Source organism: Pimephales promelas, chromosome 11 (genome assembly GCF_988280905.1).
Source record: "Pimephales promelas chromosome 11, fPimPro1.hap1.1, whole genome shotgun sequence".
NCBI classification, from domain to species: Eukaryota; Metazoa; Chordata; class Actinopteri; order Cypriniformes; family Leuciscidae; genus Pimephales; species Pimephales promelas.
The window spans coordinates 32,749,066-32,763,646 of record NC_142779.1 but is presented as its reverse complement, the minus strand read 5'-3'; the positions used below and the strand labels follow the sequence as shown (position 1 = coordinate 32,763,646).

The following is a 14,581-nucleotide window of genomic DNA, read 5'->3' as shown; positions in this document are numbered from 1 at the left end:
AGTTGTCATAAACCTTACTTCATATTCAAGACATATGTCGGTTATTAACATGTCAGTCTTATACACACCCCTTCAAGTAAAGTGTACTATAGTAGGGTATATTCCTATAAGATTAACGTTACTATAATATTTTGTCCTAAAATACTACAAGATTCCTTTAGTTGTTTTTCATAAGGGGTGTCTCAGTCACATTAGCGTTATCAGCTGAAGGTTATCAGCTGAAGGTTATCAGACTGCAGTCTGTGAGAATTCGGATAACTGTCAGCAAAGTCCTCTGCAACTTCGTAGCAACTAGGCTACTACTGATCACCGTTTTACAAAAGGATTGATAGTTTGGAGTGAAGCATACGCACAATTGGTGAGTGACATGGTTTTATGGACTTACAGTAGCCTAACTTATACGCAAGTTGATTGAGTAACGTTAATAGGGTTGTGTTGCCTCTATTGCTTTCGAAGATTCAACCAGATAACAATAGTCTGGAAACGACACCTCCGGCCATTTGGTTGGGTCATTGACCCGGTTTTTAATTAAATATAGGCAATCATAACCTATTACAGTTAATTTTGCAATGTTGCATAAATGACTCGCAATTAGTGATGTGTCGTTCATGAACGATTCGTTCATTTTGAACGAATCTTTAATATGACTCGGGACTATCGAGTTGTCTCAGGGAGTGATTCGTTCATCTTGTGTTACCCGCGCATGCGCATTGCGCAACATATGGATTCTGAATCTGTACTGGAAACAGAAATGATTAGTTCATCTCTCGAGTCCGAGTCTTTCGTTCTTCCTGTCAGTCCCATTGAGCCTATGCTGTCAGACCACCGGAAAGATGAATGATTAGTTCATTTGAGTCTTCGGGTTTGAGTCCTTCGTTCTTTAGTCACGTGATGTCACCGTATTGAATACCCAAATTCACAAACTTTTTACAAACTAATTCACAAACCTTTTACAAACAAGCACGTAGATAATGTATAATATAATAGTAGTTAATTAATGTACAATATATAATAAAACACACCACCGATGCATAATATAGAAAAGAGACGGACAGGGACAATAATAAGGAATAATGGACGTTAATGTTTATTGAACATTTGTATTTTAATGCCTATATAACACAATATTCAGACGCAGTCAATAATACGAATCTAATGTTGTATTTGATGCGAGACCCGTGGCCACGTGAGAAAAGAACGACGGACTCAAACCCGAAGACTCAAATGAACTAATCATTCCCCTTTCCGGTACTGAAAGCATAGACTTAATGGGACTGACGGGAAGAACGAAAGACTCGGACCCGCCGAACCCGAACTCGAGAGATGAACTAATCATTTCTCTTTCCGGTGCTGACAGCATAGACTCTATGGGACTGACAGGAAGAACGAAAGACTCGGACCCGGCCGAACCCGAACTCGAGAGATGAACTAATCTTTAATCTTTCCGGTCCTGCTATATCGCATGGCACGGCCAGCAGACAGCACAGATCAGAGTCAGACACTGACGAGTCAACAGCTAACGTCTCGAGACATGAGAGGAGGAGAACAAACCTGATAAATATGAAGTTGCAAAGCAAAGAACGTCTCGGATCAGGAGGTGAGGTGAACTATAACAGGGTCAGACTGCATAGCCTGAACTTTAGACCCAGCAACTAATTAATAGCTAACGTTACAGTTATTTCAGTTGCTTTTGGCTTTGGCTGCATTACCCTATTATGTTATTTTTACAAATGTAATTAAGATTTTCGTAAGTACTAGATGTATGGGATATTTAACATGACATTTTAATTATATAATTATGAAATGACCGAAATGAACGAAATGACTCGATAAAAGATTCGTTCATTTTACTGAACGAGACTCAAAGATCCGAATCAGTAAAATGATCCGAACTTCCCATCACTACTCGCAATATGACATTTTTGTCATTCAAATGGTCGCGCTGCTTTGCCCCACGCCGACCACGCCCCCCAACTATGACGCGTTGCCGACTGTATGTATGTTTTGTAGCATAGACATATGTCTATGGTTTTGTAGAAACACAACGTCATACAGTATTTGCTGATGTGTTTTTTTGTGGGTGTGTTACCTTTCCACACTTGGCTTGTGCTGACCTCTTTTGGCCGATGACAGAACTACAGGACAGATCAACATTTTCACCAAGGACTTATTTTAACCAGCACATCAGGGCCAGTTGCGTTAACACAGCCAGTATGTTAAGAACTAGTAGTAATCAGTATTACTTTTCAGTATCAAATTAGACCACTTCAAGATTTTTATGTAACTGATTAAAAAATTATGAAAAGAAAAAAATTATGAAAAGAAAAATAGATGACTAACTTGTAAGACCAGTATTAGCAACGGGCACCTGTTGGTTTCAGTTATTGAGACAATGATAGTATGCATCAAGTCTAACTAGTAAACTGGTTCATCAAACTGGACTAGTATCTTAAAGGAGTAGTTCACTTTTAAAAAACTTTTCCTGATAATTTACTCACCCCCATGTCATCCAAGATGTCCATGTCTTTCTTTCTTCAGTCGAAAAGAAATTAAGGTTTTTGATGAAAACATTCCAGGATTTTCTTCATATAATGGACTTCAATGGGAACCAAACGGTTCAAGGTCCAAATGAGAGTTTCAGCGCAGCTTCAAAGGGCTTTAAATGATTCCAGACAATGAATAAGGGTCTTATCAAGCGAAACGATCGCTCATTTAATAATTAAAATAAAAAAGTTTAAGTTCTATAAGCTCAAATGCTCGCCTTGCTGTTCTGTGATGCACGTTGGTGACTCTCCTGTTCGAACTCGTTCATCAAAATGAACAAATCTTTTTTCGAGTCATGACTCGAAGGGTCCTAGATAAGACCCTTATTCATCGTCTGGTGTCGTTTAAAGCCCTTTGAAGCTGCACTGAAACTCTCATTTGGACCTTAACCGTTTGAAGTCCATTATGGAGAAAATCCTGGAATCTTTTCATCAAAAACCTTAATTTCTTTTCGAGTGAAGAAAGAAAGACATGGACATCTTGGATGACATGGGGGTGAGTAAATTACCAGCAAAAGTTTATTTTAAAAGTGAACTACTGAACCATACTGGTCCTGCTAAGCTTCAACAAACTGATATTGAGAGACTGCTGATTCATGAACCAATTATTTATTACAAAAATGCAAGACAGAACTCTTAAACTATAGTCTAATGGCAAACACAATACAAAAACATACATCTTTTATATAAGATGTAGGTCTGCTGCATTGAGAGATGAAATAGCCACAGCAATCGAAAACAAAGAAAATGACAAACATAAATCAAACCGTGAGGAGTGTGGACAGAAGTGCGGATAAACCTCATTGGAAATATTGGAAAGAATTGAAAACAATGGCAAGAACAAAGGAAATATATTAAAACTACAGACAACCACAGAGAGTACCAAGAGCGTTTTCTTTTTCTTTTTTTGATAACATCATTCCGGGTGCAACACCGCCATCTGTGCTTCATTTCAACTCTTCTCAAAGTCTCATTTTTCAACACCATAAATGGGTTAGTAATTGCTAATCAATTTCAATTCAGATAGTAAATGGTGAGAGAAAGTCCAGACGCGAACCGGAGAGCGATAAAACACCTCTGATGAGCTGAACCGCACGTCTTCGATGCACGTGGTGCAACTCTTACATAAGGTAGCTGACGGCACTTGATCGATTTTTTTAAAAACGCATGGAAGATATTTCCGTGCCTCGCTCATTTACGGTCTTGACCGTGAGATCCAAAGTCGCGTTCCAATTTCCTAAATATGTAGTGCTTCTGTCTATAAATACAATAGTGCAATGCTTGTTAAAATATGAAATCCCTTGACTATTCCATAACTTATGAAGATACAGAAAAATAAATCAGATAGAACATCTTTTTGTATGATTTTTTTTTTTTTTGCAACTGCAACTTTTTACACATATACAGCAGAAGTAAAAAGCACACACTTTGCGAGTATATTCTTTTCTCGTATTCATCAAGTGCACACAAATCTATATGAACAACATTTCAAGTGCATCTGTACATGTCCATGTCCAATTAGCATAAAATGCGCCCTCCATGGACACAATGGATTTCATATTTTGACAAATGAACATTGAATAGGAAAGAAGTACCAAAGACAACATGTTGAGGAAACTAGTCCAATCCAGAGAGTCAAACACTCCCGTTCGGTCTAACACAGCAGTTTTAAGTTAAACTGTATAATATCCCATAAAACCAAACAGCAAAACCTGTTTTCGTGTGTCCAGACTTCAAGTGAGAAAAATGTGTTGGTCTAAGAAATTAGATCTCATAAATATAATTACAGGGGACATCATTGATTCATACCACACACTTAATGGAACAACATTCAAGTAACTTGCATATAAAATGTACTTCTTGCATACAAAACTTGCCTTGCCTTTGCCCCTTCTACTCCAACACACACCTCAATAAGTACTTTGGGTTCACAGGTTTAGTGCAAGCACGAAAAATAAATAACACCTGCCATCTGCTTTTCTTGTGGACACCTAAAAAAGGGGGACATAAATTAACTACACAATTTGGCTCGCAAAGAATTACCTTCCCAAGAAACTGAACGAACAAAACAAAAGGGAATGTCGAAAATTCATTAACAAAGATTGCTACTATATCCCCTATGATGTGGCCGAAAAGGGCTGTAATAATTACAAGACTATTAGAAAGAAGGGATGCCGTGAAATAAGAATCGAGGGGCAAACCAAAAAAGAAAAACCAGCAAACACAACAACACTTTCCAGAACAATCTCAATCCCTCTCAGTCCGACTCGTATTCCAGCGGCGCCACCTCGTCGATGACCAGTTCCTCTTCGCACTTAATGTCTTCCAGTGTCGGCGACAGCTTCATCCCCGCGTGGACCTTCTTGTGGCGCGAGAAGCTGGAGGAGTGAACGAAAGTTTTCCCACACTGCAGGCATTCGTAGAGCTTCCCCGACGCGTGCGTTTGCTGGTGCTGCTTGAGGTTGGACAGGCGGATGAAGGTCTTCTTGCACACGTTGCAGGTGTAGCACTTGTCGCTGGCGTGCGTGTGCTCGTGGCGGGACAGGCTGGTGGTGTGGCTGAAGCGCTTGTCGCACATGCGGCAGGGGTACGGCCGCTCTTCGTTGGGCAAGCACAGCCTCTTCTTGCCTCCTTTGCCGTGCTTGTTCTTCTTGCAGAGGGTGTAGTAGTTGGGCTTGTCGCGGGAGCACAGCTTCAGGCGGATCTTGAGGTCCGAGGACTTGTCGAGCGAGTCTTTGCCGTGCGTGTACGAGTTGAGGAGCTGTCGCACGTGAGCCACCTGGTGTTTGGAGAGGCCGGCGGAGTGGCTGAAGACCCTGTCGCACTGGGCGCACTGGTATTGCTTCTCTCGCTCGCCCGACGAGACCGGCGTTCGTTTGTTCGTGCCGTGGCTGGATTGGAAACTGTGCTGGGTCATGATGGGCGCCGGGGTTGGCGCCGGGTAGAACGGCCTAGCGCTCTTATCCAAGCCTTTTTTGTGGATCAACCGATGCCGCGACAGACTGGAGCTGTGATTGAACGTTTTGCCGCATGTGTTGCACGTGTGCAGTCTCTTGGTTTTGTGGCATTTCTTGTGAATCGCCAAAAGCCGCTTGCCGTTGCACCTTACCCCGCACAGATTGCACTGGAGAGACTTTTTGCTGTCGCCTACCTTGCTGAAACCCTTGGAGGAGGCGAGGGCCGATCTATCCGAGTGAACGTGCAGGTGGCGAGCAAGACTGGAGGAGTGGCTGTAGATCTTGCCACAGAAGTGGCACTTATAGGTTCTAGTGTGAGACCCCTCCTTCTCCCAGGAAATATCCGAAACGTCCTCGGCGTCGCACAGCAGGCTGTTCTCCGGCTCCGTGTTGTCGTCCGAGTCCGATTCGCTTCCCACCTCCTCCTCGTGCGTCGGGATCAGATTCGGATCTATTTCCTCACATTCTGGGTACACCGATTCGTAAGGGACCAAGAACGTCTCATCCGTTTCCACTTTCACTATCTGATCCGAGGTGAAGCAACCAGCCTCGTCCAGATCCTTTTTGACACAGGCTATGGTGAATTTTGAGCCCACCTCGGCCCACTTGACCACATATTCGATGGGTTGGGTGTCGAGCTCGACCGTGATGAAGTCTGCTCCTAAAGCGTCCTGCTCGGAGCAGGTCAGCTCTGTTTCTATCTCTTCCATTAGGGCTGATTTTCACGGCCCTTCTGTCGCTTTCTCACTGGGGAGCAGTGGCTAAATGGACACCTCGGCAAACCCTAGTAGGAAACAAAAACAAAAAGCATTCGAGTTTAATCAGTACACGCAATGATGACATACATCAACCAATATTTGGCTATTTTGAGATTATTGGCTGGTAACTTGTCGGCCTGACAGATTATTATCCTCTTCCTCTTGTGTAAATTCTAACAGCTTTGTCAATATAATTATTGTAAAATGTAAGTATTTCTGTTTGAGTTGATAGACAACCCGCGACAATGTGAGTAAATCACTCGCATATGCAACCAAATTTCACGCTGGGCGACTAAAAAAAAACTTTAATTAGCCAACGGCTAGTAAATTGTACAATCTCAGTCAACTGTGATTGAGTTGGAGGAAAAAAAGTTTAACGCTGATATAACGTCATTGCCTTCTGAGCTTTAACCACAGTCACTTGGCTGAAACGCCCTGTCGCTTTCTCTCACACACTCAAAAGTCAAATTTGGTTGCATATGCGAGTGATATAATCGCATTGTAGAGGGTAGAGTTGTCAAAAAGTACCGACTTCGGTACTGAAAATTTTTAAATGAAGATTTGGGAAGATTTAAGCGCTGTCAGAGACTATTTATTTAGAGACAAGCCACTTCCTCAATCCTATTACAAATGTATAGGGAAAACCCGTAACACCAAAGATGGCGGTTGTATGCACATGTCCCGCCCCTCCCGCTGGACAGCCAATCGTCTGCTTGTAACAGCCAAGCCAGGAAACTGGTTATTTGTTCTTATTTTATTTCAGACTGTTTACTTGTCTTTATTAGTGTCTGAAATGTATTTGTTTTATATTTATGCAAATATTTCATTTTAAATTTGCATTGTTCAAATACAAAGTCTGGCAAGTAAAATAAAAAACTCGAGCTTCAATGTGTCAGTAGGATTGAGTAAAATGCAGTAATCAACATTTAAAGGGTTAGTTCACCCAAAAATGAAAATTCAGATATTTTTGATGAAATCTGAGAGCTGGATCACTCATGCATACTAGTCCATAGGCTTCTTGAGGGATTGAAACTTACTGGCCTCGAAAAGTTATTAAAGACTTCGTTAAAATAGTCCAAGTGACTACAGTGGCTCAATCTTAAGTTTAAAAACTTTTTGTGCGCAAAAAACAACAAAAATAACGACTTTATTTCAACTATTCATTTACTTCTCTCTCTGCCTCGGATAGAGAGAAAAGTCGCTTGATAAAGTTAAGATTGAGCCACTGAAATCACTTGGACTATTTTAAAGATGTATTTAATAACTTTTCGAGAACGGCGAGTTTCAATTCCTCAAGAAGATATGGACTAGTATGCAGGATTGATCCAGCTCTCAGATTTCATCAAAAATATCTTAATTCGTGTTCTGAAGATGAACGAAGGTCTTACGGGGCTGGAACAACATGAGGGAGAGTAAATACTGACAGAATTTTCATTTTTGGGTTAACTAACCCTTAAAAGTGGGTCAAAAAAGTTAATCAAGACAAGAACAGGTATTGTTCAACATTCATGTATAACTTTGATTAAATATTTGATCCACTGTTGACTACTGTAGTTTTTTTATGGTCATGATATATTACACTAGCCTACATGTATTTATATTCAGCATTATAATCACTCTTAGCCACTTAAGAACCATGCAAGTTGATTGCTAGAAAAAAAAGTATAAAAGTATAGGCTGCATGGAGACTCATGACCTATGCAAGATATTTGACTTCCTCTTATATGTTTTTTAAGGTCTGCACCATTAACAAAAGACTATTCCTCGAATGTCATTTGAGAGATGCAGAACGTGAACGTTCTGAAGAATCATTCTGACATTTACAGAACACTCTAAAGAATAACTCTGACATTTAAAATAACGTCATTCCATGAAATCATTCTGACATTTAGCTAAAGAACGTTATGATTTTGACAGAACGTTCTGAAGAACCATTCTGACATTTAGAGAGCGTTCAGAAGAATCGCTCTGTTATCCCGGAGATTCGTTCTGCAATCCGTCGGAAATCTGTCAAATCCGTCGGAACGCGTCAACATGTCGATGATCTGTAAAATGAAAGCGGAGGTTCGCGCGCGCCAGGGTATTTCCTCGTCAGCGGGATGCCGCGATCTCGCGTGTTTACGCGAGGCTTATTTATTTATAAACTCACCTTCTCTGATCAGTCGTGGTAAAAGACATGCGAAAACAATGTCTTTAAACCAGCAACAAAAAACAAAAGCAGGCAAACAAAAGCGTTACAACGGTAAACAGGAAACACAACTGTGCGTCGACACGGTGCATTGTGGGAAGGGATTAAAAGGGCTGCTGCAACCGAGTGTCCAACTATATTTTCTCTATAATATGTCGCTCGGGTCGTGTTCAAGTTGTACACGTCAAGAACGTTTTAATGTCTCGATACTAAAGTGTTGACAAGAACTGTGCCATGATTCACTCTGACCTTGTGATGGCACGGAGGATGTGTTCGGCAAAGCCTGACTATATTATTATAATATCAGGATTCAATCGGCACCGCCATAAACAGCACATATATTCAGCATTACAGACAGACGATATAAGCGTAGTATATCTCACACCGAGGCCCAGATACACACAAACTGAAACTGAATACGATGTGTACAAGCTGTACTTTCTGTACTACTGCCAGCTTGTGCTGAAATACCCCGCACTTACGGTTGCTCGAGAATAAATATTAATCAATGACCATTTCTATCTATGCATGAGAGAAAACAGATAATCCGTGAGGCCATCGGTGCTTAAAATACATTTTGATCGGTTAACGTTATTCTATAAGAAACGGATGCTTCAATTATAGAAATAACAATACAACACGCTTCAGAGAGAGACGAAGGTATTATAAAGACTCCGAGAATAGTGACATATGGCCGGTGTGACTGTATGATCTGTTGTATTTAAATTCCTCAATACAGTCACTAATATTATCACAGCGCGTCTTCCTGTCCCCATGACTGCACTTCATTGTGATTGATTAACCAGAAGCATCCACTGTTCAAACATTTTAAAATCAGCTAAGTCAGTTAAAAAATGTATTTTAAAGTAATTACCAAGCATTTAATGTGCAGTTTGGTCGATGGAAATCGGTTCGGTTCTGCCGCACCTCTGTCAGATCATCCCGATGTCGTCACGGGTGTCATTTTTTCTCTCTGGCTCGACGCGTCACCGTTGATGTATAAAGCACGTGGATCGACTTCCGCATTCCATTGTGAATATGATAAACAGAAGCAATACAGTATGTTTTCTGAGATTGTGATATACCCAAAATAATTAAAAGGGACTGCCTGGAAATGACTGAAATTGTTTTTCATTACGGATTAATACAATATTTCCCTAGTAACAGAAAAAAAACTAAATAATGTGCAAGCATTTCCTTTTTGAAATTACATGCTTATGACAATAAATATAATTTGTATTCATATATGTATTTTAATTGATATGTCTCTCTATTTTTTTCTTATGATTATATAAGAGAATCTCCAAATAGCATGGACTTTTTTTGCTAAGTAGCCTATAACTGGTTAAATGTATGTAATAATAATAATAATTAATAATTAATAATAATACATAAATAACTGCCAGAGTATTTTTTTATGAATTTTTGATGAATCACTGTAAACTGAGCCTACTCTTTCTTTCTTTTTTTTGGCCAATGACAATTGTATCACCATTACATCACTTCCCAAATATGTACAATTATATTTAGTTTCCTCTTTATTATGACTATTTAAATGCTAGAAATATTTACAAAGCAAAATAAATAAAAAAGGGATTTCCTTTGATTACTAATTGACTACTGATCACTAATTCAATTTAATGATCCAATAACGTTCATATTCCTCCTATATATATATACAGAGAGGGAGAAAGTGACCATTGTTTTATATGATAAGTTATAATTTTAGTCATTAATATACAATTTATCAGCTGTTTCAAATCGATTTAGTTTCAGTTATTGATCTGGCCAGAAATCGTTTGCTGTCGCAAAAACCGCCGTGGGTGTGCTTCGATAAGCAAGTATCCATTTCAAATCCACAGTTTGTCCCCATCCCCACACCAACTGTGCTTTTTTAATATTATAACATAGTAAAAATGTTTAACGTATGAGTCTGAAGGATGAGAACTGTCTGTTATGGGTAGTAAGGATGACCGTCCACAGTTTACTTTACGGCAAACAAGGGGAGGGTCAGGTTAAACATTCGCCATGCAGTTGTGGCACGAGTTACTTCATACTGAATAAATGAACTATTTGATTGTGTTCTGGGGGTATTGCAAATGTAACTTGTCCAAATTAATGTAAGTCTAGACTGAGTCCTTCCCTGATCTTATTACTGCCGTCTAAGGACCAGATTACATTGGCTAACGGTTGAGCAAAGCTATTCCTATAAGCATATCTTTATGTGTAGTTGAGGTGTACGAACCCCTCAACCTAAAGATGGATAAGGATCCATCAGGATCATCTAGCTCTGGCTCCAGAAGTCCAGGAGGTTTAGGTCTGTTCGGATCTGCTGGCCCGAAGTATTCAAACACAGAGCTCGCTGGAGTGCCATGTAAGTCTGCCATAACTATTATTAATCCATATTCAGCATCTTACTAACGGTTGCTTCTCTGAACAGTGACAGGCATCAATCCAATCTCTCCATACCTTAACGTGGACCCCAAGTATCTCTTACAGGTGAGACCTGACCATAAGCTGCTGTTGTGTTTACATGTAATATGTAATGTTAATGGTTGGCTGTCATTATCATGTTCCCACAGGATACAGATGAGTTCATTTTACCCACCGGAGCAAATAAAACAAGGGGACGCTTCGAGCTGGCCTTTTTTACTATAGGAGGATGCTGTATCACAGGTATCTTCATCTCTTCTTCCTCACATGTCAGTTCTTCCCCATAGTATAGAGACACTGGTCAAATGCTTCTGTTTTTTGTTGTATGGTACAATAAAACATTTTTCATTACAAATTAAATTACCAGAATAAAATGAAAAACACGCCCGAATGTCATTTGCTTTTGATTGGTTATTATTTTTGATATGATTTTTATTGACATGCATTACGGTGTGTGTGTATTGGCATACAGGTGCAGTGTTTGGGGCTGTGAATGGGCTTAGATTGGGCTTGTCTGACACCAGAAACCTGGCTTGGTCCAAACCTCGCAATGTGCAGTGAGTACTGCAGCAGCACCGTACACATGGAGATGCCAGTCAGTACAGTTAACAATAAAAAAGTAAATGCTTTAAAGGGATAGTTCACTTTGAAATACATTTTTGGTATGTTTTATCTTACCTCAAGGGCATCCAGGATGTAGGTGTCTTTGTTTCCGCAGTATTTTCAATTTTGATATTTTTAGGTCAAACCGTTCTTGTCTGTCAGTCATATAATGCAGGTCTATGGTCACCACCTCAAAGAGCATGCACAGAGAAGTCCAAATTAAACATGATTTAATGACTCGTAAATGTAAGTACACATTGATGGCCTAAGACACGAAATGAGCGGTTTGTGTGAGAAAACAAACAGTATTTATATCGTTTTTACCTCTTGTAACCACAGCCACGTCCAACTGATCTGAGGGTGCGGGCGCTTCGGACTGTGGAAGTGCCAGAAACGTGTGCCAGTGTACGTCATTCATTGTTTACTCAGAGATTTCGGAAGTTTTACTTTTCACTGTGAAGATCTAAACATATTTAGATATACAGGAAATTGCAATGGAAGACGATTTCGATATATCAACAGTGTTTATTTTATTTTTTCGCAAAACCGCGTGAGAGATCACTTCTGGCGCCCACGCCCTCGGATCACTTGGATGTGGCCGTGGTTACAAGAGGTAAAAACTATATAAGTACTGTTCGTTTTCTCACACAAACCGATCGTTTCGTGTCTTAGGCCATTAATGTGTACATTTACGAGTCATTAAATCATGTTTAATTTGGACTTCTCTGTTCATGCTCTTTGAGGTGGTGACCATAGACCTCCATTATATGACTGACAGACAAGAACGGTTTGACCTAAAAATATCAAAATTGAAAATACTGTGGAAACAAAGACATCTACATCTTGGATGCCCCTGAGGTAAGCTAAAACATACCAAAAATGTATTTTTGGTCCCTTTAAAAGACATCTTCTTATGGAATGGCACATAAGGAAAAAAACATGCTTTTTTAAATCATAATTAGAATTCATCGAAATTATGAGATGCTATGTAATACGATTAATTTCTATATGAGTTTTGATTAGGGCTGTCAAACGATTAATCACGATTAATCGCATCCAAAATAAAAGTTTGTGTTTACATAATATATGTGGGTGCACTGTGTATAATTATTTTACATATATAAATACACACACATGCTTGTATATATTTAAGAAATATTTTATGTATATACTGTTTATAGATTTATATATAATTTATATTATATATAAATATCAATATTTAATATATAAATAATATTTGTTTCTTAAATATATATGTATGTGTGTGTATTTATATATATATATATATATATATATATATATAAAATAATTATACACAGTGGACCCGCATATATTATGTAAATACAAACTTTTATTTTGGATGCGATTAGTCGAGAGTAATCGTTTGACAACCCTAGTTTTGAAGTCAAAGTCAGCTTTTTATCTCCATACTTATGATTTACTATCAATTTTTAACCTTTTGTCTAATGATTATAGTTTAGTATTCATACTTTTGATTAAGTCAATTATTGATTAATAATGAGATCAAAGGACAAAATTATGATATAAAAATTCTTCAACTTTTTGTCATAATTTTGACTTTTTGATCTCATAATTATGACTTCTTATATCAATTTCAACCTTTTGATAGCTATTATAGCATTTCATAATTTTGGCATTGATCATTTATTATTTAATAATTATTTATGAAAAAAAAGTTTTGAATTATGATATACAAAGTCTAATTTCTCTCATAATTTTAACATATCTCATGATTATGACATTATCGCACTAATTATTACTTAGTGTCGGTTAATTACGATTTACTATCAGTTTCGTCTCGACCTTGTCCATAATTTAAAATCAATTATTAGTTAAATTAATTTGAAATAAAAGGTCAAAATTATGAGAATTAAATTCTTCGACTTTGTTATAAATAAAAATAATACTTTTTTGTCATATTGACTTTTGATCTCAGAATTATGATTTACCATCCATTCTTTTGTCTCATGATTAAAAGTCAATTATTAGTTTATAATTATGATAAATTATGAAGATAAAAGGTTGAAATTATGAAATGCAAAGTAAAACAATGAATTTCTAGATGAGTTTTTACAGATCTCATAATTATGATGTTTTATCTCATAATTATGACTTACCCCCCAGTTTCACAAACAGGGTTAAGATAAAGCCAGGGTTTGGTCTTAGCTTAATTAGAGTATTTGAGTAGCTTTTATAAACATGCCTTAGAAAAAAAAAACATTACTGATGTGCATCTTGGGACAAAACACTGGCACTGGCGTATTTTAAGATGTATCAGTGCAAGTTGCTTTCAGTTAAAACTGCTCAAACATGCATTTTAGTCTGGGACTAGCTTAAGCCTTGTCTGTGAAACTGGGAAAATTCAAATATCTCTGAATTTTGATTTACTTTCTCATAAAAATTGTTGTCAAATTATGATTCACTAAAGATTTGTTTTTCTTTTGTGGTGGAAAATGGCTTCCATAGCATTTTAAAGACTCTTGACGATGGGTTAAACAGGCCATCTGCAGTATAATAGTTTGCATTGCTTGAATTGAATCTATCTACACAATCAATCCCCAGCAGAGTGCAGTGTTTCCCCACAGTGTTCACTGTGCTGTTCAGAGGAACACAAATGGCAGGAGTGTATTTCCTGCTAAAGGTTCAAAAGAATTGGCTAAGATCCTTTTTGAGAAATCCCCAGTCAAATCTTTATGAAACAAGTTGGCGTCAATCTTTTCCATAGATGTGATTATGATCTTAAAAATCTTCCTGTTAAGTTATAAGTGTTTCATCAACAGGTTTTACTTCAGTCCTCACAACATCCCTTTATGGAATTTCAGATATGTGGGATTTAGAAATCTTAATCTTTATTTTATTTAAAAAAAAATAAAATAAAAATGGTGGGAGAAAGGAATATGTGATAATACTGGAGTCATGTCTTTTGAGACTTTCTGTTCAAAATATGAATTATTCGACAGAAAACAGTATGATAACATACTAATTATCAAAGCAATCGCACAATCTGTAATTCAGATGTCTTTCAGCGTATCTCAAAGTAATGTCACCTCTGTGTTCCTAAGCTTTTGGTGAATGGAA

At 38.1% G+C, this 14,581-nt stretch overlaps 2 protein-coding genes across 8 annotated transcripts in view; one reads left to right on the top strand and one right to left on the bottom strand.

Annotated features, from left to right (window-relative positions):
- Positions 1–282: 282 nt before the first annotated feature.
- Positions 283–14,581, top strand: part of timm23b (translocase of inner mitochondrial membrane 23 homolog b (yeast)) — a 92,992-nt gene continuing 78,693 nt past the window's right edge. For 3 of the 6 annotated variants that reach the window (XM_039690480.2, XM_039690481.2, XM_089117311.1), the window contains exons 1-4: positions 10,545–10,820; positions 10,887–10,945; positions 11,029–11,122; positions 11,352–11,436. In XM_039690480.2, the coding sequence (XP_039546414.2) occupies positions 10,706–10,820; positions 10,887–10,945; positions 11,029–11,122; positions 11,352–11,436 (353 nt within the window). In that variant the 5' untranslated portion in view covers positions 10,545–10,705. Of the gene's footprint in view, positions 359–10,260; positions 10,821–10,886; positions 10,946–11,028; positions 11,123–11,351; positions 11,437–14,581 lie in introns of those variants that run through there. The other 3 variants (XM_089117313.1, XM_089117312.1, XM_089117314.1) reach the window with 3 other exon arrangements.
- On the bottom strand, positions 4,652–9,430 carry LOC120492275 (uncharacterized). Of its 2 annotated transcripts, none has more exons than XM_039690477.2 (2): positions 9,321–9,430; positions 4,652–6,284 (listed from the first exon to the last, which is right to left on the bottom strand). In XM_039690477.2, the coding sequence occupies exon 2, from the start codon at positions 6,208–6,210 to the stop codon at positions 4,801–4,803; it is 1,410 nt and encodes a 469-aa protein (XP_039546411.2). In that variant the 5' UTR covers positions 6,211–6,284; positions 9,321–9,430; the 3' UTR covers positions 4,652–4,800. The 2 variants fall into 2 exon arrangements, with proteins under 2 accessions (XP_039546411.2, XP_039546412.2); XM_039690478.2 differs by lacking the exon at positions 9,321–9,430 and adding an exon at positions 8,408–8,542.

Excerpts from the sequence above, each read along its gene's own strand:
- LOC120492275 (XM_039690477.2), bottom strand. The coding sequence starts at position 6,210 with ATGGAAGAGATAGAAACAGAGCTGACCTGCTCCGAGCAGGACGCTTTA.